Source organism: Trachurus trachurus (genome assembly GCF_905171665.1).
Source record: "Trachurus trachurus genome assembly, chromosome: 1".
Classification (NCBI taxonomy): Eukaryota; Metazoa; Chordata; class Actinopteri; order Carangiformes; family Carangidae; genus Trachurus; species Trachurus trachurus.
Genome location: NC_139891.1, coordinates 4,636,903 through 4,662,914, shown reverse-complemented (window position 1 = coordinate 4,662,914; position 26,012 = coordinate 4,636,903). Strand labels below are relative to the sequence as shown.

The following is a 26,012-nucleotide window of genomic DNA, read 5'->3' as shown; positions in this document are numbered from 1 at the left end:
TTCTCTGAAAGAGTTGCAATAGCAGAAACTATCACGTATCACACACACACACACACACACACACACACACACACACACACACACACACACACACACACACACACACACACACACACACACATAGACACATAGACAATCACTCTCATAATCACTAATTATATTTCCCATGGACAGAATCTAAAGGCTGAGGTCACACTTGGGTCTGAGCTACCACTTGTTGAAGGCAATAAAATGATTTCTCCGAAGGGACGATTGTTTGATGTACGACCATTACTTCTGGCTCCATCATGTTCAGGGAATGACTCCTAATGAATGACTGACCTTCCCCTGAGTTTTCATCTGCTGCCACCATGAGGTTGAGAGAGTGACATGTCTCAACAGCATCTGGCTCGAGCGCATACAAACTGGGGGAAATGTTGGGTGTTGAGCTCAGATGGTTATCCTTACAGCTTGGGCTGTCTGATCTATTTTTGCATGCAGTGCGTGCAGTGCATGAAAAGCTTGTCAAATCTTGTCCTTCTATCAAAGAAAATGTTTTTTTTTTGTCATTATATCACAGACATAAAACCATGCTGGCTGACAATCTGACATATACGTATCACACTACTAAACTATATATATAAACTATAATAACAGGCAGTGTCTAAATAATAATAAGTGTCACTATAGGTTTTTTGGGGTTTTTTTTTTAATTTTCCTGCCAATCATGAATTCAACTCATTGATCATGACACATTATGCTACACAAGAAGCAGGTCCATGATGATGAACAATAACACCAACTGTAACAGTGATATTAGTGATCCCGATTCTAGTGTGACATAAAGTTTCCATCCAAATATTGTGGTTCCAATGAACACATTTGCCTACCTGTTGCTCTGGTGGTAGCTAGCCTGTAAATCTCTCTAGGAGGGTAATGACTCCTAGCACAAAAAGCATTGTTAGGATAGGCTTCTATAGCCTATTTTATTTAAAATGTGTAAAATGTTCAAACTAAGAACTAAATGAAGTGGTGAACAACTGTGCTGTGCGGCTGAAGGTCACTAAACTATCCTACTTTGCTCTCTAGGAAACTCAAAATAATGGCCAGTATGTGCAGGGGGCGTGGCTTTAGCTTCATTTTTTTTTTTTGAGTGACAGACCAGCAGCCCAATAGCCCAGCTGGCTGTCACCGAGCGGGCGGGGCGCAGAGTGGCCAAAGTTTCCCACTCGGGTTCAGGGTAGTTGGGGTTAATTTCCGTCCCGGGTAGTAGCCGTTTTGTCCGTGAGAGCCGTGAACTTTTTCCCCCCGTCGACAGCCGTCGTCATGTCCAACAACAATGCCAGCAACAACCTGATCATCGCTCAGAGGGCCGTGAAGCAGCTCCGGTTAGAGGCCAGTATCCGGAGGATCAAGGTACGAACCCCCTCAACGCCGACACACAAACACACAAACACGGAAGACTGGCGCTGGCACCGCCGCTGAATGGCGGAGGAGACGAGCTGGGAGCAGAAATGTCACAGTCAGAGTGGACTTTCATACCTGAGGTTCAACGGAGCGGTGCACACAAACTTAACACATGTGACACACACTTGGACTGGTTTGTGTCAGGTCGACTGGTCCACAAACAAACAGCTGTGGCCGGGCGAGCCAGCCGCTTCTCCTTCTTCCGTGTTTGACGGCTGTCCTGTCACCGTCTGTTGTGGGAAGAAGAAGCAGAAGTCGTGACTCGTTCCCCCGCTGTGAAGTGTCACACGTTTTTACTTCAAGTTAAACTTTGTAGCGTTAGTTTACACACAAAGCTAACCAGTCAACATTTCATTCAGGTCACACAGCCGACGCACCCATTCGTGTATTTCACCGTTGCTTGCAAATTTTATGCAAAAAAAAAAAAAAAACCGTCCCATTAGTGAGTGGGAAGTGTTGGGAGTTTGACAGCAGGCCAGCTGGAGCATGACTAACCTATCACAGGCTCTTTGTGTTTACGCACACACGTCACGGTCGTGTCCATGTATGTCTGGCTCTGCAGGTGTCCCAGGCTGCTGCCGAGCTGAGGAACTTCTGTCTGCAGAATGCCTCCAAGGACCCTCTCCTGGTGGGGGTCCCCTCCAGCGATAATCCCTTCAGACCTCCCAAGTCCTGCTCCCTGTTCTGAGGTAGGAGGCCTGCTGGGTTGTTTTTTTTCTTCTCCCCCCTCACTGATGCACCAGCTGGGGACAATGGGGGTACAATTAATTACACCAGGGAGGGAATTAATTACACCTTCACATTTAGTTTAGACTGAATCACTCAGCTAATGCTACAGTAAGGCAGGTGCCACATGGGAAACCTAAAGGTCTGATATTTATGAGCAGAGCTGCAGTGATTAATCCATCAAACAATTTGCCAATGGAAAGAAATAATGGTAACACTTTACTTGAATAGGTATTCATAAGATTGACATAAAACTGTCATAACCATGACATGACACCTGTCATAAACATCAATGAATACTTATGACAGCCGTCGTTAAGTGTCATTCGGTAAGTTATGTCACTTTTGAGATGTCCTTGTTATGAGAACTTGACATAATTTTTAAAGTTTGGCAATTAGGTCTGCTATGACAGTTTAAATTGTCTTTATGTCAAGTTGTCAGAACAAAAACATCTCAAACAATGTCAACTTTGCATTAAAAGTGACATAACTTACCGAATGACACGTAACGACAGCTGTCATAAGTATTCATTGATGTTTATGATAGCTGTTATGTCATGGTTATGACAGTGTTATGTCAATCTTATGAATACCTATTCAAGTAAAGTGTTACCGAAATAATTTAAAGCAGAAGTAAGTGATATATTTGTGTTAATATAAGTCTTAAATAGTTCTATCTTCCGACAGCAATCACTTACATAGAGTGTTTGGTCTGAAACACGGGTCTGTCAGTCACTCTGCTCTGCTCTGAGCCGAGGAGAAAACATTTATCGTATCCTACAGTTTTTATCCAATGAGGAGAGAGAACGGCATGCAGGGCTGTGTGTGCAGCCAAGGGATGCGCCTGAATGTGGTGACGTAGGGACGAGGACTGTTATGGTGCATTCAAGGAAACTCGTATTTTTCCGACCGTGAAGTCGTACCAGTTCGATCTGGTACGAGTTCACCGGTCGGAAGTTACGAGTGGCCGTTATAGTGACTTTCACCGGTAAAACAGGTCGGAAAAACACGAGTGGGTTGCCTGAAACGATACAAAGTCGTAAGTTGTGACTTGAAGCTGTAATTTACTATTTCAAAAGCCTGCCTGGAACGCAGCATTAGCGAAAACGACCGGACCACTTACTTCTGCTTTAAGTACATTTTTAAATAAATACGACACAAAGTTGATGGTCAAAGTAAACAGAATATTTCTCTTTAATGATATCCCCTTTGTGATCAAGGAATTGCCTTGATTGGACTTGTGTTTTTGATAGCGTACCAAATAACTAATCCATTAATTGAGGAAAAAAATAGAACAGGTTATTTTCATCATAGATTAATCTGATTATCTTCTTGAACAACTATAACTAGCAGAAAATGGTCATCTCGGGTTCACAAGGTGACATCCTCAAATTGCTTGCCTTACAGTGATTAAATCAACCTATTATCAGAGTCAATACAATTGATTAGATTTTTGTCAGTCTATACAGTTGACTAATTGCTTCAGCTGCAGTTGTGTTGCTAACGAGTGCTCTTGTATTCTTTTTATGGTTCTGTACTTTATTTGATCACAATCTAATTATGTCTTAGTTAAAATTGAGCCAAAGCAATTGATCATTCATCATACACATAATTTACTGACTTAAATTGTCATCTTTCAATACAGCCAGAAGCCATTTTCCAGTAATTTTGCATTTAATGGTTTCAGCTTTTAAAATGTTTTTTTTTAAATTATAATTATTAATTCGGATTATTCCGCATTATGATAAGTATTAGACAAATTGAATATTAAATATTGTTCAGTGGTTTGGTCGAGTACCTCAACAAATTGCAAATAGAGCTCTGAACAAAGCTGCACTGTGTGTGCTGTGTTGTTCTCATAAAACACATGCTGATGAAAAATGAGCCTTTGTTGAAATTCAGGGAAATAAGGAAGATAAAATGCTTCCTCCATGCCTTATCCCACCCATTGTCTTACAGTTCTCTATACATGTAAGACTAAAATGTTTATTCAGACTATATCATGTCATTCTTGTTGTCATGTTACATCGACGGGTAACGTCACTGGTCACAAGAAGTGTGACCAATAATAATAACGATGGCTCGTTTCTGTTCAGTTGTCCAAGACAAATAATTGTTAAATCTGTTGTTTAATTCTTTTTTTTTTTTGTCTACAACAGGGAGAAACAAGGAGGATTCACGAACTTGCTCATCAAAAGCTTTCTTCACTTCTACTTGATGTCTCGTAGATCTATCAGCTCCTCTCGGGATGATGCAACATGGGAATGGAGCGGGGTGGGGTGGGGTGGGGGTGGGGTTTTGGGCTGGTCCACTTGTTTGCCAAAACTAATGGTATCATAACTCCCATCTGTTACATTAAAGCAGGGCCAAACTACATGTTCAAAAAAATGTTACTGGCACTAGCCTGACTAATGATTAAGCTGTTCTTAGTTTACCTAGTGCCTAACATGTCCGGTGTCAGTTTACTGACATAACATTGTCTGTCTCCAGTCAGTGAAATACAGTCCATGCCACTGGCTCCTGAAGATGCAACATCCTTTTGTATTTTGTGTGGAAGGTGGAGAAACTATCAATTGTTAATTTAAACCAGGTGCTGTTCAAGAATAATATATATGTATATGTATATATATATATACATATACACACATACATATACATACACTGTGTTTCATGTTGTGTCTTTACAAAACACTAACTGTGTATGTGGCCAACAGACATACTACTAGCCTACGAGCTAAAATAATTGGTGTCTTAAACTATTCGTATATTTGTGGCAATACTAAAGGTGTTACTACTACTCAGAGGTACATTAACACGGTACAGACCTTTAACCCTTTCAGCACAAGGCATGTGATTGTTGATTAACTGTTCACCCAGTCCTTTTTCTGTATATATTTAACTGCCTATTAGGGGCACTTTTATTAGCCTATATCTGTTCCTGTCTTTAATTTAAAGAAAAAAACAACATGTCAAGGCCTAACACTATATCGAACCCCACTTATATCACTTTAGGTACACAGATGTTCATAGCTTCATTCAAGATCTACCAATGTTGTTTGTATTTAATGATAAGTAAGTGCTGCAGTGACTTGTTGCAATAATCAATTTCCACACTGGAATCATGCTCAGATCAACCAAAACTTTTACTACTGTTAGCTTTTATCTTTCTTAACTTTGCTACTGTGGGCATCCTTTTAGAAATTAAATGACTTTTTTGACAGGAGTTGCTGTGTGTGAATGTGTTTTTTTTGGTGTTTGTTTTAAATCTTAAAGCTTGTGCAAATAACACAAAGGGGAAAAAAACACTTTTTAACACGTTTCAATTGTTTCTCAGATGTTGACTCATAAGCCCTCAGTTTGCAGATGTCAAACCACCTTGAACGAAGAATGTGTAAACATTAACATCTCTAAGAACATCATTCATGCAAATCATCTAGGTAAAATGAATGGATGAATGTTAAGGAGACCTGTCGAATCCTGGATTTAATGATAAACTTAACCAAAAATGGTCATTATGGTGGATGCCTGACCACATCTACTGGATAAGATAAGGTAGAATGTGTCAAACTTTTGAGCGTTACTGATGGGCGGAGTGGGGCCTGGAGGATTTCCAACACTTTCCTAAGAGTTTCACGCTCTGTAGAAGATTGGATCACATAAATCAAATGAGTGTGAAGGCTCAAACATGGGTGTGTCTCAGGGATTTTCAGGTTTATTCGTCCCATCAACGCCTACAGAATATAAACAGAGATGAATAATACCAAACCTGAGCACAAGGTGAAGTTTGGGCCAAAACAGTTTATCAGCGGTTCCAACCATTTTTGGCTCGTGACCTCATTTTGACATCACAGATTTTTGGCGACCCTGCGATCATGTGCAGTCACGTGATTGTGGCCGTCAATCAAGATGCGCCCACGCAGATCATTTTACATGCTGCATTTTATTTGAACTCGATTTATATTCGAGTAAGTGAATGTATAGAATACAGTTGTTTAAGATTTTGTGTGGTGTTTTAAATAATTTTAAAAAGAATAATATTAGTTAAAGCAGAAGTAAGAGGAATATTTGTGTTAATATAAGTCTTAAATAGTTCTATCTTCCGACAGCAATCACTTCTATAGAGTGTTTGGTCTGAAACACGGGTCTGTCAGTCACTCTGCTCTGCTGTAAGCTGAGGAGAAAACTTTCCTTGTATCCTACAACCTTTATCCAATGAGGAGAGAGAACGGCATAAAGGGGCGGTCCTCTCTGTGTGTGCAGCCAAGGGATAAAGGTAAAGGTACTTTATTTGTCACATATACAGCTAGTACATTGAAATTCTTTCTCTGCATTTAACCCATCCCTGAGGAGCAGTGGGCAGCCACGGTGCAGCGCCCGGGGACCAACTCCAGATTATGAGCCAGTGCCTTTGGTCAGGGGTGCTGACTGGAGGATTAACCCAGCCGACATGTTTTTAGTGGTGGGGGAAACCGGAGTACCCGGAGGAAACCCACGCAGACACGGGGAGAACATGCAAACTCCACACAGAAAGGACCTGGGCGGCCGGGGATTCGAACCCAGGACCTTCTTGCTGTGAGGCAACAGTGCCGCCCGTGAATGTGGTGACGTAGGGACGAGGGCGGGGACTGCTAACTCCATCGGCTGTCAAGAAGTTAGCCAAAACGACCGGATCGCTTACTTCTGCTTTAAGAAAATATTTTTATCGGTAATATTTTTTTTCAATTACTGGACATTTCAGGTGACCCCATTTGAATTCCAGGCGATCCCACGTGGGGTCCCAACCCCAAGGTTGAAAAACACTGGACTAAATCATTGTAAATCCTGCAGCTTCCCTGATTCAGCCCAGGGTAGCCTCGCATCACCAGGCTCTTCAGACAAGCGAAGAGCCTGGTGTCCGTTACCTCTGAATTAGTCTGCATTCTGGTTCCTGTCTGTAGCGGATACCGAAATCACCAAATTCACCAAAATAAAAGTGTCCACCAACATAAAACTTATAGAATAAACATTAACTTGCAATACAATTAAAGCGAAATGTTAACTTAATGGCTCGGGGACTTTCTTGTAAATTATATTCCTTAAATTAAAGAGTTTTACCACATTTTATTAGCTTGGTGCTTTTATTTTGACGGAAAGGCCTGTCTCTCTTGCCCTGGATCCGTTTCCTTCCCAAAACAGCGAGTCAACGGCCCCAGACTAGCCCAGGGTCAGCTGTAGACTAATCAGCAGAAGTGGCATCACCTGTAAATAAAGGCAGTAGCATCTGCCTGTGGAAGTTCACTGCTACACTGAGCCACTGCAGAGATACACATTAACAATCCATTGTTGCTGTAGTAAGGTTCGTCATTTCAAGTTTTCAAACCACATTTGTGTAGATCCTGTGGAGATTTGCATGGGAATTAACTGACCCTTTGTTGCTTGTATGTGAATATGGGATCCAGATGGCTTCCAGGTTTGGGGCAGAGGCAAGTCGGAAGACACCAGCACTACTCAGGTAATAACATCCCTTTTTCACCTGAAGTATAAATACATGAAACCTGCAGCCCAGTGATGCTGGAAAAACAATCCATTCACACGTTGACACATCTTCCTTTCCCCTCACTTCCCAGCACCTTTCTGTGCTTCTCTGGTCCAATACAGACAACCACCTGAATAGAGCTCTAAGTCACACTTCTCTGAATTTGTTCTCCCACAGTGCCTCCCGGTGGGCTGACAGGGAGGGGCCCAGAGAGCAGGGGGATTCACTCAGAGTGAGTAAAGAAAAAAACAAGTGAATGACATTAGCTTTTTTTTTTTTTTTTTTGGAAGGAAACTAACTTTTATCCTGTAGGAGCAGCTGCAGGAGATGGATGAGCATGTGGCCAGGCTCCAAGACATGCTGAGGAGTGAGCGAGCCAAAGTATGTAATGATAATAATTATGAATGTGCCTGATGACATGTACTAGGAGAGGTTTTTCAGGTTTATTTATTTAGCACACATTTATATTCAATGGTGCAAGGAGGGAACAAAGCCGATTGGCTTGTACAAAAGTTCCACCCCTGTCACAAATTACAACTGGCTAACAAATAAACATAGAGGAAAAAAAGGAGATAAAGTGCATACATAATCAACGTTATATGAGCAAAATGAGCAAAAATTAGGAAAAAATGAAGAGATAAAGAACAAAGTGATCAGTAACAAATAGAGACAATAGAAATAAGGTACAAAAAATTAATAGATTGAAATCATAAAAAGACAGAGTAAGGATGAGGGATATGGAGAGAGCGTGAAATTCAAGAAAAGTTAAGATGTATTAGCGAAGGAGGTTGTCCATTCCAAAATATAACATCTACAGGACATATTAAACTGATGGTGTGATGTGCGGGTAAAGGGTAAATATAGAGTAAGATTAGTGCGGTGAGAATGTACATTATGAGTGAAGGTTAAGACATTTTGAAAAGTGACAGGGAGATCTTGGTTCCTGTAAATAAACTTGTGAATAAACAAACAAATCTGATGAAGAGAATACTTTGTATGTGAGATGAATCTTAAGAACCTCTTCTGAATAGTACATAATGTCTTGAGATGAGTAGGATATGTAGCTGCCCAGACCATATTACAGTACAGAACATCCCATCCATGTCTGTTGCTCTCTGTCTGCCAGTGTGGCCATCTGCAGCTGCGGTGTAACCAGCAGGAGGCGGAGCTGAGGCGCAAAGAGCAGCACAGCAACAGACTGAAGGAGCGACTGTCAGTGTCACAGCTCACTGACAGACACAGGGAGAAAGGACCCTGTAAGACACACACCTTTTTAAATCCAGAGGAACCCACACACATGAATCATTTACCAAAAAGTTTACCCTCCTGCATTTTTCTAAACAGCCATAGAGGTGTTGAACTTTCCACCTGGAGCCCGAGGCAAAAGAGAGCAGCCAAAAAGATCGTTCAAGTCTACTGCGAAGTAAGTTGGCTGCTACTATCATGTCCCTTACATTCTGTGTCTGTCATTTCCCGCCACTCTCTGATCCCTTTTCTCTCTCTCTGTCTCCACCTTGTAGACCAGAAGAAACAGCACTGCGTCTGATGCTGCAGCGCAGAGAGGCAGAGCTCATGGAGGTCATGAAGCTGCGCCACAGCATCACCGCATTACTTCATCTTCTCAGTAGCGATATGGAGAAGGTGAGGGAGGAAGGAAGACTTCAATTGAGGATAGTGGTGTTGGTTAGTTTATTGGATAAAAGGATTATTTTCAAATGGACAGTTATTAATAATCTCTCCAGCAGGTTTATTTAGTATCTGTTCAGAGATTTGATCTGTATCACACAGCAGACTGTCATATACATGCTTAAATGGGGTTTTCCCCCACACACACCATTGTACACAGCCATTGACCAGACGACCCAAAACAAGATCTTTTTTTTTTATTATCTGTTCATTCATTGAACCTTTGAACCACCATGAACAAGAAGGAGAAAACTGCCAGCAGTGCAAACATCTGCTGAGGTATATCATGCCAACATGCCTTTTTAGCAAGATTGTTTTATCAAGTACTGTCTCCAACAATGTCCACTCTGTCTTGGAAATTACAAAGCTAAACCTAAGAGCAATGTTTAAGTTAACAAACCACTCTCCTCCTTTAAAGTCTATTTCAGACTCGGTGGATGCTTGGGGTGTGGACAAAATAATGGATGAAGCTGAGGAGATGATTGGTGACCATGTGACGGGAGGTGTGGTTCAGAGTTGGAGGAAGGTGCAAAGGAGTCTGGGTAATGCACTATCTGAGGGTAAATGACCATCTTTAAATTGACCTAATCTGTTGTGTCTTTTCTAATGAGGATTCTGGTTAGTTTAAAAAAAAAAAATTTCAACAGGATACGATTTACATTTGGGCTGTCTTGAATGCAGGTCACACCGGTATTGGTACTGACCAAGACAAGCTCTTGGCTCAACTAGAAACTGAACTGAAAGAGAGTCAACAGCTTGTTAAATTACAACATCAACTGTTAGAGGTACAACTCTCCATCATGTGCACACACACACTCTCTCTCTCTCCTATGAACTTGTTATTAGTGTCAGACTAAGAACCTTGTCTCTGTCTGTAGGGAAGCTGTGGCTCACCTGTCCCCTCCGAACTGGCCGAGTCGTACTTTTTGGAAGAGTGGGAGCGTCTTCAGATGAAGTGGGCGGAGCTCGAATATCAGAAGAGGACTTTTGAAAGAGAGAGGAAGTCCTTCACCGATGCTGCCATCCGACTAAGCCATGAGGTGAGAGGAAACGGGATGAATGACGACTCACCAGACTGAATATAACTGTGTAATTTTAATGTGATTGCCTTTAGCGTCATGATTTTGAGCAACAGCGGGCCTCTCTGATGAAGCAGCAGTGTCTGTGTAACTCGCCTCTGTTTGGGAAAAGAGCACCAAGTGGCAACAGAAGAGAGAGCACCGCTCTCAGTGAGTATGCATGCAAATTAAAGGCTGGAGTGGGAAGAGACTTGACCTTTTAATGCCCTAAACCAAGCATATTGTTCCACAAAGGGCTGGTGTGGCTGCAGGTTTTTGTTTGGACATGCCTGCCTTAAACAAATCATGTGTATTTGACTTCAGATCACTCCAGTCTGGGGCCAACCAGCATATCCGGTTGCCTTCCTATCATGTCATCGTTCACCGAGTCAGCGGCGGCTTCTCCCTGTCCGCTGCATCAGGGGAGAGTCAGAGTTCAAACTCCCAGCACTCCTGAGCTGTACCAGGCCCTGAATCTAACACACAACCGCAGGTAAGGCAAGACCCAGTCTGATAGCAGGTGTCTGTAGATCCAGTCTGGATCAATACAAGTGGGGACAATAAAGTTTATCTAATCTAAGTAATGCAAAGTATTAAAGCAGAAGTAAGCGATCCGGTCGTTTTGGCTAACTTGTCAGCCGATGGTCTGCCCTCGTCATGGATCTATTGGTCCTCGTCCGTACGTCACCACATTCACGCGCATCCCTTGGCTGCACACACAGCCCTTCATGCCGTTCTCTCTCTTCATTGGATAAAGCTTGTAGGATACAAGGAAGTATACAAGACGTTTTCTCCTCGGCTCAGAGCAGAGCAGAGTGACTGACAGACCCGTGTTTCAGACCAAACACTCTCGTAAGTGATTGCCGTCGGAAGATATAACTATTTAAGACTTATATTAAAGCAGAAGTAAGCGATCCGGTCGTTTTGGCTAATGCTGCGTTCCAGGCAGGCTTTTGAAACCGTAAGTTACGGCTTCAAGTCACGACTTTGTAGCGTTCCAGGCAACCTGTAACTCGTGTTTTTCCGACCTGTTTTACCTGTGAAAGTCACTATAACGGCCACTCGTAACTTCCGACCCGTGAACTCGTACCAGATCGAACTGGTACGACTTCAGAGGTCGGAAAAACACCAGTTACGGGTTGCCTTGAACGCACCATAACTTCTTTTCAGCCGATGGAGTTAGCAGCCCCCGCCCTCGTCATGGATCTATTGGTCCTCGTCCCTACGTCACCACATTCACGCGCATCCCTTGGCTGCACACACAGAGAGGAGCGCCCCTTTATGCCGTTCTCTCTCCTCATTGGATAAAGGTTGTAGGATACAAGGAACGTTTTCTCCTCGGCTTACAGCAGAGCAGAGTGACTGACAGACCTTGCTGTCGGAATATATAACTATTTAAGACCCTAACCCTATTAACACAAACATTCCACTTACTTCTGCTTTAACTTGAATATCATGTTATTGAACATGAATATATTGAGCGTACTGCAATATCACATGGGCCTTATGTAAATTCAATTCTCTTTTTTTTCTGTTTGCTTCTTTATCTGTACTGACAATCTGACAAAGTTGAGGGAGCACATGAGTTACTTCACATAATCTGGTTTGGTGCTGTACCAAGGAAACACGGCTTCTAATGTATATTCATAACTTTTCTCTCTTTTATGATGACGCTGCTGCTGCTAATGTTAGAGAGGAGTTACAAAAGAAATGTGGATTCATATTTATCCAAGAGTGGGTTATACAGTTACATGCAAATGCATTTCTACATGCCCATGTTCGATGCTACAAACTGACCAACAGCTAATTGACTATCAAAAACATCAGTATGATGGCATAAGAATTTTACATTGAAAGGTTTATGTATCTGTATCCATTTGTTTTTCAGTGACATTTTGTTTGTTGCTATTACTTGACCCTGTCTGAATCTTCTCTGCTCCGTCAGAGCCACAGGAGATGATGACCAGTTGGAGACCTGGGCCAGCGGAGCAGACGGGATAATGCACTCACCACAGTCTCTGCACCTGGACTGGTCATTTTAATACACTGCAGTCCCTTCAGTAAATGGGTCATTTAAAGGCAAATTTGTATGTTATTTTCTCTCTCTTTAAAAAAAAAAAAAAAAAAAATCAATAAAGACCTAAAACATTTTAACTTGACTGTAATTATTTTTTCCATTTGGACACTGGCACTGTTTGAATATGATCTTTTGAATTTGGTTGTTGTGATCAAGTATTGCAGGTTCAACAACCTTTGTGGTCATAGCTCCTTTTAATATAGAATACAAAATTCAAATGCACAGTCATTTAAATACCTCATTTATACAGCAGTGTTGAGGTAGACAAAAAGTGGTGGAATGGTTTTGCTTTCAACATGTTATTATAGTCAATAAGATAACATACTACCATATACAACTATTTTATTGGTATGAAATCTTAAAAACATGCAACCTATATGATGCGTCACCTCATACAGACATGACATCTACATCTAGTTGCAACTGTTGCTTTATTTCCTTCCCCTGAAACTCATTGATGTAAGACTTAAAAACGAGAAGTCAACATGTGAAGCTATGGAGCATCTCGCGCGAGCCGGGTGGGAGTGTGCACGTGGAGGAAATTGACACGAGCTCTGTGATTGGCTGCAGACACCAAAGGGAAGCGTGCCCTCGATCACCACTTGTACTCAATTACCAATCAAAAGTTTTTGGGTCGCGCCTGGCGCCGTGTGTGCAGCGCCCGACAGAGTGATCACATCCACCAAGACTCGATCAGCTCACCGAGGGGAAGGGGGACTGTGGCGGACAAGGCGACGGGAAACTCAGGTTTAACCCTAAACCGAAACCCTTAAACCCAACTAGAATGAACCTTGTGGTCTGGAGGCTCTTTAATCGCCCGCCGCCATACATGGAGTCCCACAACAACAGTTTCCAGCTTTGGAGAGACTACATGGGACTGTCGGACACAATCAGGGAGATCCTGACCCCTGAGTCCCCGCAGCCGGAGGCCGAAGCCGCACAGCCTGATGATCCGAGCGAGACTTCAGCGTCTGCGCGCTTCAACGCGGTTCTCGGTGCACACTGTGCGCCAGAGGAGCCAAACTCCATCACTCACCGGCACCCGGAGGAAAGTTTGTGGCACACAGCAAACTGCGCTCGCGCTGACATCTCTTCAAATATGCTGGATTTAAAACTTCTGCCAAAACCGCCTGGATCCCGGGGGGCTAAAGACCGCAAGAAGACCTCCACGACGACCCGTGTCAAATCACCAGAGCCGCCAGCTTCACCAGCTTCTCCTCAGTCCCCTGAGCGCATGTTCTGCAGCTTCTGCAGACACAACGGGGAGTCCGAGGGGGTTTACAAATCCCATTGGCTGAAGAACCAGGCAGGAGAAGTTTTGTGTCCCTATCTGAGGCAATACGTGTGTCCCCTCTGCGGAGCCACGGGGGCCAAAGCCCACACCAAGCGCTTCTGTCCCAGGGTGGACAGTGCGTACAGCTCCGTGTACGCCAAGTCCAGACGCTGAGCCAACAGGTGGCAGGTAGTAATAACTAGACACTGCACAAACGGCGGAATCTTATTTATTTGTGTGACTTTTGTTTATTAGCAGTAGTATGTGTTTGCCTTAGTGTGGTTTGGATTGGATCTCATTTGCATGCTTTGGTCCATTTTCTTTGAGGCACTCTGTATTGCTGATTGGAGCTGTTTTGCAGCTGGTCTTTGTGTCAGCCTAGCCCCATCACACAGTGTCTAATGACTGGGAGCCGGTGGATTCTCTGTGGTACTTTGAAGAACGACTGCCAGATATTATTATGTTTGGGAGAAGAAAAAAAACTGCAAGTTTGTTTTACGCATTTTTAAAACGTGGCCAAATGATGTCCAACTCCATAATGCCCACCCATGCATTGAAGGACTGCAATACTATATCAAAACTCAGTAAGACCCACAGCCATCGGTTACAACTTCAACACAACATGTAAACATCATGTGACCATGTCAACATTTTAACATTTTAAACTATAAGCGTGACTTGTTCTGGTTCTGACGGGTTCCTGAAGCATGTTATTTTATTTTGATTATTGTACATGTGGCTTTTTCTAAAAAAAAAAAAAAAGCCACTTAAGCCCTTCTCACTTTGTGAAAATGTCTGAGAATATTATTGTGTGGCAAAAGTTATGTTTCAAGTGACTAAAGTGACTATATCTGTGTTGATACGCTTTGTCATCACTCTCAATTATTTCAAAATCTTGCACAGACCGACTGACCCTGCCATGAAAGGCAGATTTACCTCTCAACAAGTCACTAACGCCAGATAGTTACATAGTACCGAACTGATACAATTGAAGAAAGAACAAGCTTTATTTGGGAGAAACAGAACATCTAAAACATTAACTAGAACACTCCAGCTGCCAGAGATAAGTGACAATCATCATAATGAAATATTAAAGGTGGCGTAAATGCATCCATTACCCATGAACCATTGGGGCACCTCATTGAAACTCTCAATGGCTAGAGCTCCTGGGAGTTTTACTGCCACGTCGCAGGTTCTCCAGCTCCTTGTGTATGGCCATGACCTTTCGACTAGGAGAAAGCAACAAGAGGACAAATGCTGATAATCAGGTTTGTAAACAACTCACAATACATATACATATACATGTATATAAAGATGTCCATTAAAGGATAAGTACAGGTGCAACTGATAAAATTACAATATCATGGAAAAGTAACTTTTTTCTGTAAAAAAAAACAAACTTTACAATTCCATTCATTACATGTAGAGTGAAACATTTCAAGCAAAATTGTTCTAATTTTGATAATTTCTGCTTAAAACTTCTGAAAACTTCAAAAAACTTCAAAAACCTAGATATATAAGATATTATTTCATTTTGAGTTTTATTAAAGCAGAAGTAAGCAATCCGGTCGTTTTGGCTAACTTTGTTAGTTAGCAGCCCCCGCCCTCATCATGGATCTATTGGTCCTCGTCCCTACGTCACCACATTCACACGCATCCCTTGGCTGCACACACTAGTCTGGGGCCGTTGACTCGCTGTTTTGGTAGGAAACGGATCCAGGGCGAGAGAGACCGGCCTTTCCGTCAAAATAAAAGCACCGAGCTAATAAAATGCGGCAAAACTCTTTAATTTAAGGAATATAATTTACAAGCGAGTCCCCGAGCCATTAAGTTAACATTTTGCTTTTATTGTATTACAAGTTAATGTTTATTTTATAAGTTTTATGTTGGTGAACACTTTTATTTTGGTGAATTTGGTGATTTCGGTATCCGCTACAGACAGGAAACAGAATGCAGACGGAATTCGAGGTAACGGACACCAGGCTCTTCGCTTGTCTGAAGAGCCTGGTGATGCGAGGCTAGCACACACAGCCCTTCATGCCGTTCTCTCTCCTCATTGGATAAAGGTTGTAGGATACAAGGAAAGTTTTCTCCCCGGCTTACAGCAGAGCAGAGTGACTGACAGACCCGTGTTTCGGACCAAACACTCTATGTAAGTGATTGCCGTCGGAAGATATAACTATTTAAGACTTATATTAACACAAATATTCTGCTTACTTCTGCTTTAAATGACCACTTATGGTATAAATATTAGGATCATGAGGCTTCTGAATTTCAGCTGCCCTGAAGACAACATCCTCCACAAGAAAAGTAAGCTACAGAGAGTCATAGCTGAAAGGGCTGGCTGTTGGCAAAGTGCTGTATTAATAAAGTATATTGTGGAAGGGAAAAGTGTGGTGCGAAAAGGTGCACAAGCAACAGGGATGACAGCAGCCTTGAAAAGACTGTCAAACAAAGCCGGTTCAAGAACTTGGGGACGCTTCACAAAGAGTGGACTGGAGTTGGGGGTCAGTGCACATAGAGCTAACGCACAGATGTCTTCAGGAAATAGTCCACACCTGTCACATGCCTAGCACAGGTCCAAGTTGTTGAGGTTCAGTGTGAAGTTTCCACGGTCAACGCAGCCATCTACCAGGAGATGTTAGGAGAGCTTCATGCCTTCAGCCTTATGGAGATACTGATTTGCTTTTCCCAGCAGGAAAAGAACAAACACCTGCCTACAATGCCAAAACTACTGTTAACTGGTTTGCTGACCATGATATTTGGTTGTGCCCTGTCAACTCATCTGAACCGAATTAAAGGTATTCAGAAAAGAAAATTGATTTTGAGCCCACTATGGGTCTTAAAATGAGTGTAATCATTCATCTATCAGACGATGTAGCCCGAACGTTGTGCAAAATTCTATATTCGAGGAAATCTGTGGTGAAAGTGTGGTAGTTTTTTTTCGCATTGGATGATGCAGGTGCACGAATTATGCGTCAAGTTGCTGACGATTCATCAGCCAGCGATATTTGATCCATCATCCGTCAATCAAACGTCTGAGACGAGGGGTACGATGGAGGAGACTCGTCCACCACCACCGACACAAACTCTCCTCCTCCAGATCCCTGCGCTCCATCACTTAGCCTCGCTAGCTAAGTTAGCAAGCTATAACGTAGCAAGTCTACTAGCTAACAGTTAGCTATGTTAGCTAAACACACTCGCACACACACTACAAACACAGAGCTCGGTCCTGCCCCAAACGCCCGCTCGATAACGACCAATCAAATTAGTTTTCCTTACTCGGGTAAACTTGTGTGGTCATTTGAAGGCAAATTTGTATGTTATTTTCTCTCTAATAATAAAAAAAAAAAAAAAAAAAAAAAATCAATAAAGACCTAAAACATTTTAACTTGACTGTAATTATTTTTTCCATTTGGACACTGGCACTGTTTGAATATGATCTTTTGAATTTGGTTGTTGTGATCAAGTATTGCAGGTACAACAACCTTCGTGGTCACCTATAGCTCCTTTAATATAGAATACAAAATGCAAATACACAGTCATTTAAATAACTCATTTATACAGCAGTGTTGAGGTAGACAAAAGTGGTGGAATGGTTTTGCTTTCAACATGTTATTATAGTCAATAAGATAACATAGCTACTACCATATACAACTATTTTATTGGTATGAAATCTTGAAACATGCGACCTATATGATGTGTCACCTCATACAGACATCTAGTTGCAACTGTTGCTTTATTTCCTTCCCTGAAACTCATTGATGTAAGACTTAAAAACGAGAAGTCAACATGTGAAGCTATGGAGCATCTCGCGCGAGCCTGGTGGGAGTGTGCACGTGGAGGAAATTGACACGAGCTCTGTGATTGGCTGCAGACACCAAAGGGAAGCGTGCCCTCGATCACCACTTGTACTCAATTACCAATCAAAAGTTTTTGGGTCGCGCCTGGCGCCGTGTGTGCAGCGGCCGACAGAGTGATCACATCCACCAAGACTCGATCAGCTCACCGAGGGGAAGGGGGACTGTGGCGGACAAGGCGACGGGAAACTCAGGTTTAACCCTAAACCGAAACCCTTAAACCCAACTAGAATGAACCTTGTGGTCTGGAGGCTCTTTAATCGCCCGCCACCATACATGGAGTCCCACAACAACAGTTTCCAGCTTTGGAGAGACTACATGGGACTGTCGGACACAATCAGGGAGATCCTGACCCCTGAGTCCCCGCAGCCGGAGGCCGAAGCCGCACAGTCTGATGATCCGAGCGAGACTTCAGCGTCTGCGCGCTTCAACGCGGTTCTCGGTGCACACTGTGCGCCAGAGGAGCCAAACTCCATCACTCACCGGCACCCGGAGGAAAGTTTGTGGCACACAGCAAACTGCGCTCGCGCTGACATCTCTTCAAATATGCTGGATTTAAGACTTCTGCCAAAACCGCCTGGATCCCGGGGGGCTAAAGACCGCAAGAAGACCTCCACGACGACCCGTGTCAAATCACCAGAGCCGCCAGCTTCACCTCAGTCCCCCGAGCGCATGTTCTGCAGCTTCTGCAGACACAACGGGGAGTCCGAGGGGGTTTACAAATCCCATTGGCTGAAGAACCAGGCGGGAGAAGTTTTGTGTCCCTATCTGAGGCAATACGTGTGTCCCCTCTGCGGAGCCACGGGGGCCAAAGCCCACACCAAGCGCTTCTGTCCCAGGGTGGACAGTGCGTACAGCTCCGTGTACGCCAAGTCCAGACGCTGAGCCAACAGGTGGCAGGTAGTAATAACAAGACACTGCACAAACGGCGGAATCTTATTTATTCGTGTGACTTTTGTTTATTAGCAGTAGTATGTGTTTGCCTTAGTGTGGTTTGGATTGGATCTCATTTGCATGCTTTGGTCCATTTTCTTTGAGGCACTCTGTATTGCTGATTGGAGCTGTTTTGCAGCTGGTCTTTGTGTCAGCCTAGCCCCATCACACAGTGTCTAATGACTGGGAGCCGGTGGATTCTCTGTGGTACTTTGAAGAACGACTGCCAGATATTATTATGTTTGGGAGAAGAAAAAAAACTGCAAGTTTGTTTTACGCATTTTTAAAACGTGGCCAAATGATGTCCAACTCCATAATGCCCACCCATGCATTGAAGGACTGCAATACTATATCAAAACTCAGTAAGACCCACAGCCATCGGTTACAACTTCAACACAACATGTAAACATCATGTGACCATGTCAACATTTTAACATTTTAAACTATAAGCGTGACTTGTTCTGGTTCTGACGGGTTCCTGAAGCATGTTATTTTATTTTGATTATTGTACATGTGGCTTTTTCTAAAAAAAAAAAAAAAGCCACTTAAGCCCTTCTCACTTTGTGAAAATGTCTGAGAATATTATTGTGTGGCAAAAGTTATGTTTCAAGTGACTAAAGTGACTATATCTGTGTTGATACGCTTTGTCATCACTCTCAATTATTTCAAAATCTTGCACAGACCGACTGACCCTGCCATGAAAGGCAGATTTACCTCTCAACAAGTCACTAACGCCAGATAGTTACATAGTACCGAACTGATACAATTGAAGAAAGAACAAGCTTTATTTGGGAGAAACAGAACATCTAAAACATTAACTAGAACACTCCAGCTGCCAGAGATAAGTGACAATCATCATAATGAAATATTAAAGGTGGCGTAAATGCATCCATTACCCATGAACCATTGGGGCACCTCATTGAAACTCTCAATGGCTAGAGCTCCTGGGAGTTTTACTGCCACGTCGCAGGTTCTCCAGCTCCTTGTGTATGGCCATGACCTTTCGACTAGGAGAAAGCAACAAGAGGACAAATGCTGATAATCAGGTTTGTAAACAACTCACAATACATATACATATACATGTATATAAAGATGTCCATTAAAGGATAAGTACAGGTGCAACTGATAAAATTACAATATCATGGAAAAGTAACTTTTTTCTGTAAAAAAAAACAAACTTTACAATTCCATTCATTACATGTAGAGTGAAACATTTCAAGCAAAATTGTTCTAATTTTGATAATTTCTGCTTAAAACTTCTGAAAACTTCAAAAAACTTCAAAAACCTAGATATATAAGATATTATTTCATTTTGAGTTTTATTAAAGCAGAAGTAAGCAATCCGGTCGTTTTGGCTAACTTTGTTAGTTAGCAGCCCCCGCCCTCATCATGGATCTATTGGTCCTCGTCCCTACGTCACCACATTCACACGCATCCCTTGGCTGCACACACTAGTCTGGGGCCGTTGACTCGCTGTTTTGGTAGGAAACGGATCCAGGGCGAGAGAGACCGGCCTTTCCGTCAAAATAAAAGCACCGAGCTAATAAAATGCGGCAAAACTCTTTAATTTAAGGAATATAATTTACAAGCGAGTCCCCGAGCCATTAAGTTAACATTTTGCTTTTATTGTATTACAAGTTAATGTTTATTTTATAAGTTTTATGTTGGTGAACACTTTTATTTTGGTGAATTTGGTGATTTCGGTATCCGCTACAGACAGGAAACAGAATGCAGACGGAATTCGAGGTAACGGACACCAGGCTCTTCGCTTGTCTGAAGAGCCTGGTGATGCGAGGCTAGCACACACAGCCCTTCATGCCGTTCTCTCTCCTCATTGGATAAAGGTTGTAGGATACAAGGAAAGTTTTCTCCCCGGCTTACAGCAGAGCAGAGTGACTGACAGACCCGTGTTTCGGACCAAACACTCTATGTAAGTGATTGCCGTCGGAAGATATAACTATTTAAGACTTATATTAACACAAATATTCTGCTTACTTCTGCTTTAAATGACCACTTATGGTATAAATATTAGGATCATGAGGCTTCTGAATTTCAGCTGCCCTGAAGACAACATCCTCCACAAGAAAAGTAAGCTACAGAGAGTCATAGCTGAAAGGGCTGGCTGTTGGCAAAGTGCTGTATTAATAAAGTATATTGTGGAAGGGAAAAGTGTGGTGCGAAAAGGTGCACAAGCAACAGGGATGACAGCAGCCTTGAAAAGACTGTCAAACAAAGCCGGTTCAAGAACTTGGGGACGCTTCACAAAGAGTGGACTGGAGTTGGGGGTCAGTGCACATAGAGCTAACGCACAGATGTCTTCAGGAAATAGTCCACACCTGTCACATGCCTAGCACAGGTCCAAGTTGTTGAGGTTCAGTGTGAAGTTTCCACGGTCAACGCAGCCATCTACCAGGAGATGTTAGGAGAGCTTCATGCCTTCAGCCTTATGGAGATACTGATTTGCTTTTCCCAGCAGGAAAAGAACAAACACCTGCCTACAATGCCAAAACTACTGTTAACTGGTTTGCTGACCATGATATTTGGTTGTGCCCTGTCAACTCATCTGAACCGAATTAAAGGTATTCAGAAAAGAAAATTGATTTTGAGCCCACTATGGGTCTTAAAATGAGTGTAATCATTCATCTATCAGACGATGTAGCCCGAACGTTGTGCAAAATTCTATATTCGAGGAAATCTGTGGTGAAAGTGTGGTAGTTTTTTTTCGCATTGGATGATGCAGGTGCACGAATTATGCGTCAAGTTGCTGACGATTCATCAGCCAGCGATATTTGATCCATCATCCGTCAATCAAACGTCTGAGACGAGGGGTACGATGGAGGAGACTCGTCCACCACCACCGACACAAACTCTCCTCCTCCAGATCCCTGCGCTCCATCACTTAGCCTCGCTAGCTAAGTTAGCAAGCTATAACGTAGCAAGTCTACTAGCTAACAGTTAGCTATGTTAGCTAAACACACTCGCACACACACTACAAACACAGAGCTCGGTCCTGCCCCAAACGCCCGCTCGATAACGACCAATCAAATTAGTTTTCCTTACTCGGGTAAACTTGTGTGGCAACTTGTGGAAACTCGTGTCAGACGAGCTGAATGCAGCTCAGTCAAACACAACAGTGTCGCAGGCTGATTGGCTCCATGTCACGCCGTACTGATGCAAGGAGCTCCAATCATATATTGAGTGCAATTAATTGGGAACTTGAACATTTCTTTTTGCTTTTTTTGGTGGATCTATGGAAATATTCTAATAATTTGAGATACTGGATTTTCATGAGTTTTTAGCCGTAATTACCAAATTTAGAACAAAATGAATACTTCCCTCCTTGTACAATGAATCATGAACATGTACATGAAACTTTACTCGATTAAATTATGAAGAGAAAAAAAATCATTTTCTAAGATTCAGTTTTTATGAGCTGCACCTGTCCAGTAGTGACAGGGAGGAACTTAGGTATAACTTCAAAACGTTGGCCGCACAGGAGTTTTGTTTTTTTTTAATTAAAGAAATTAGTAAATTAGTCTTCTTAATCACATCCTTTAAAAACACTGAAAATTAGACAGTTCTTTCTAATTTTTCCGTTGTTCTCCAAAGGAATTATATCAGCAGACAAGGTGCTGTGTCCCTGTGGTGGCCTTTGCTAAAGGTGCCAAGCAGTCTGGTGCTGACAGAGCTAACAAAACACCTCGGCCAATCAGAGCACAGAGCAGCTGAAACTGGCCAATGGCATTTCAAGTCAAAAGTTCAACTCTGGGAGGGGAGTCAAATAGGTGCTGGATGCAGGGAGGGAGGTTTAGAGACCGGACAGAAGAGCAAGAAAGGAGAAACAACAACATGTGAAATGTGAAACGAAAAAGGAGAATTAAATTTACTAACTTCAGAGAGGAGAGTTCTCTGATGAGTCCGCAGACCAGATCAGTGGCATCTTCATGATAGTTAGAGGAACCAGGAACTGCCCTCTTCTCCATCACCTCCTCCTCACTGGATGGGGAAAAGTAGAAACATTAAATGTGGCTAAAAAATAAAGAGGTAGTGAATCCTAGATTTTGAAACATGGTGTTTTACTTTAAATTTTATGGCATATTAAAATTAACATCCTCTTGAAGATGAAGAATGAGAAAAAGGAAAGTTAAAAGCTGATCTGAATTGTAAACAGTTAAATGTTAAAGCAGAAGTAAGCGATCTGGTCGTTTTGGCTAACTTCTTGTCAGCCGATGGAGTTAGCAGCCCCCGCCCTCGTCATAGATCTATTGGTCCTCGTCCCTACGTCACCACATTCACGCGCATCCCTTGGCTGCACACACAGAGAGGACCGCCCCTTTATGCCGTTCTCTCTCCTCATTGGATAAAGGTTGTAGGATACAAGGAAAGTTTTCTCCTCGGCTTACAGCAGAGCAGAGTGACTAACAGACCCGTGTTTCAGACCAAACACTCTATATAAGTGATTGCTGTCGGAAGATATAACTATTAAAGCAGATATCAGTGGAATGTTTTTGTTAATATAAGTCCTAAATAGTCCTATTTTCCGTCAGCAATCACTTACATGAAGTATTTCAGCCTAAACACGAGTCTCTCCGTCACTCTGCTCTGCTGTAACCCGAGGGGAAAATTTTCCTTGTGGGATACAAGTGTTATCCAATGAGAAGAGAGTACGGCATGAAGGGCTGTGTGTGCAGCCAAGGGATGCGCGTGAATGTGGTGACGTAGCACGAGGACCAATTGATGCCTGACAAGGGCGGGGGCTGCTAACTCATGGTGCGTTCAAGGAAACTCGTACTTTGTGTTTTTCCTTCCTGTGAAGTCATACCAGTTCGATCTGGTACGAGTTCACGGGTCGGAAGTTACGAGTGGCCGTTATAGGGAACTTTCACAGACAACAGGATGGTAAAAACACGAGCTACGGGTTACCTGGAACGCTACCAAGTCGTAGTTGTGACTTGAAGCTGTAACTTACGGTTTCAAAAGCCTGCCTTGAACGCAGCATTAGCCGAAACGGCCGTGCCAGTGATATCTGCTTTAAAGACTTATATTAACACAAAAATATCGCTTACTTCTGCTTTAACATCTTATTTTACAGTGTTCTTGTTTTACTTGAAGTTTTTATATGTATCAGAAAATACATTTGTGGGTTTTAATGCCAAAAACCACCTTGTGCCCTTTTAGCACCATCCAGAGCACACTCGCAGGTGCAGAGGAGAGTGGAGTGTGTGCAGTGTAGCTGCAGTGATTCTGGTTTAACAGCACTGTGCTGGACAGGTGACAGGTCTGACTACACTACAGGCTCTGAGCTCTGAAAGATGTTGCGGGGCATAAATTAACTGGTTGTGTTAACATCAGTGTCGATCAGATTTGACTGTAGTCAGAGGAGCTGATGGATACCGGCATCTACTGCTATCTCATGCTATCTCGTGTGTATGCCAAATGAACCATTTCCATTGTTGAAAAAAGTCCAATGCTAGTAGGTGTTAGCAGGCAATTTGACCAATGAAAAGGGGCCTTGAATGTAGTATACAATTTCCTCTTTCAGGCTTTGGTCAATTTCAGAGATCAAATAGAAATCTTGCAGATTTCAGATAAACATTAGAAATTCTGAAAAGCTGAAGTTAGGACTGATTTGTTGTGACATCACAAAGACACAGATAGCTTGTTTTAAAGGTATAATGTGTAGGAATTCCCCCCATCTAGCGGTGCGGTTGCATATCTGAACGTATTCTTGATGTTGCATTCACGTGAAATTGGGCAGACGTCAGACAGACAACAGACGCTGCATGTAACAGGATAAACAAGCGTCTATGTAAACAAGTGGTCCACCAGCACGAGGCAAAACAATACAGGCGTGACAATATGTTGTCATGGTGATGTGGTATTGTTTACCTGACCCACGTTTTACCGTCTTTCTCTCGTGGAGTAAAATGACATCCGGTTGGTTTGCCGACGGCCGTCTGCCTGACTGCACCTGAATGCAACATCAGTGCCTCCGTCCTTCCTCACACTACACAGTGGTGACAGTTTTAACAGGCGCTACCTGGAAAACTTTCTCCCCGAGCCGACAGCTCCGCTGAGTTTCCGTGGTTACCTACGGTCACGCTGCCACTCAACGTAAAAAATGGCGATGCAACATGGCCGCCTCGGTTCGGTGCGTCGCCGAACTGATTTTGTATTTGTAACGATTTGTAACAACTCATTCTAAGGTACCAGAAAGCTTTCATTTGTATGCGGGTGTGATTCAACTTCAGTGAAAGCAATATTTGATTTTTGCCAATAAAAAGCCAAATAAGTTACATACAGGGGCTTTAAGGCAAAGTTACAGACTGTGTGTATTTTGTCCCTAGATTGCATTAACGTAAATATTTTGCCAGTTTAAATGAAGCCATAGATGTGCTTCATAAACAAAAAAGATATGGGCATCTCACGTTGTACAAGCTGGAACCTTTAAAACCCACTTCCCTGCTTTCTTACATCAGCACGATCGTGTTTAGCTGCGAGTCCGACACGTAATCCATGCTTCCAGGTCCAAACGGGTCAGTAGTGATGCTGGTCTGAGTGTGGTCAGGGTTCACACTGGAAGGACCTGGTTCTTCATCAAGACCACACTGAGGGGAACAAAAAAAAAACAGCCATTTCTGTTGAGTTTTAAGGTACATAATAAAAAAAAAGTGAAAAATACCTTTTAAACTCATTGAACTGTTGGTCAGATTAAAACTTACAGATACTGTATAACTACTTAACCAGTACTACTACATCTAATAAAAATGTTTAAGACATTGATCTTTTTGTGTGAATTTTTGAAATTAATTTTGCAGACTATATTAAGAAAAGTGAAAACACCCATCACAAATTCAGAAAACCCAGTGTAAAGACGGTTACATTGCTTGTGTGTGGTTAAGATATTTAACCTCTCATGATATAAAACGGAGAAGAATTGCAAATATTCACTTTTGAGAAGCTTGGGAGCAAATACTTCATTTAATATCTTATTACTACAACAAAAAGCTGTCATTATTAGCTTGTATTATATTTGTTTGGGGTTTTAGCTTTGAAGCCACAACTCACATCGTCTTTCCTTTCTGAGCCAGCGGGGGTCACTGCACTCTCACAGAGCTCCACAGAGCTGCAGTTGAATCCTTCAGGCTTGGCCAATGTGGATGAAGCTCCCTCTACTTCAGCTGCGACATCAGTGTCAGCCATCATCTCTTCTCTCCCCTCAGCCCCCGTCTCGCTCCCATCCTCCTCTTTCTCAGGTTCCTCACTTTGAGGTGGGTCAGCGCAGAAACTGACTGCAGGACCGCAGTCTTCTTCTGTCGACCCATCATCTCCGTCTTCCTTTTGTTTTACAGGTATTTCGGGCACATTCTCACTTGCACTTTCCTCAAGTTCCTGTTGCTCCTTATTCTCTGTGTGCATCTCCACTTCATCCTCTGTT

At 42.6% G+C, this 26,012-nt stretch overlaps 2 protein-coding genes and 1 long non-coding RNA gene across 3 annotated transcripts in view; 2 read left to right on the top strand and 1 right to left on the bottom strand.

The window, feature by feature from the left end:
* LOC310990425 overlaps positions 1-26,012 on the bottom strand; it is a 167,479-nt gene that overhangs the window by 63,675 nt on the left and 77,792 nt on the right. The window lies entirely within an intron of this gene.
* LOC310990042 (afadin- and alpha-actinin-binding protein) lies at positions 7,611-13,955 on the top strand (the record flags this gene model as incomplete). Its single annotated transcript, XM_083977263.1, has 12 exons — positions 7,611-7,663; positions 7,865-7,919; positions 8,000-8,068; positions 8,814-8,943; positions 9,032-9,110; positions 9,208-9,328; positions 9,792-9,933; positions 10,055-10,158; positions 10,252-10,413; positions 10,488-10,602; positions 10,756-10,924; positions 13,292-13,955. 12 exons carry the CDS (start codon positions 7,611-7,613, stop codon positions 13,953-13,955), a joined length of 1,863 nt encoding a protein of 620 aa, XP_083833389.1.
* Positions 17,873-18,526, top strand: nanos3 (nanos homolog 3; the record flags this gene model as incomplete). The annotated part of the gene is made up of 1 exon (XM_083977252.1): positions 17,873-18,526. The coding sequence occupies one exon, from the start codon at positions 17,873-17,875 to the stop codon at positions 18,524-18,526; it is 654 nt and encodes a 217-aa protein (XP_083833378.1).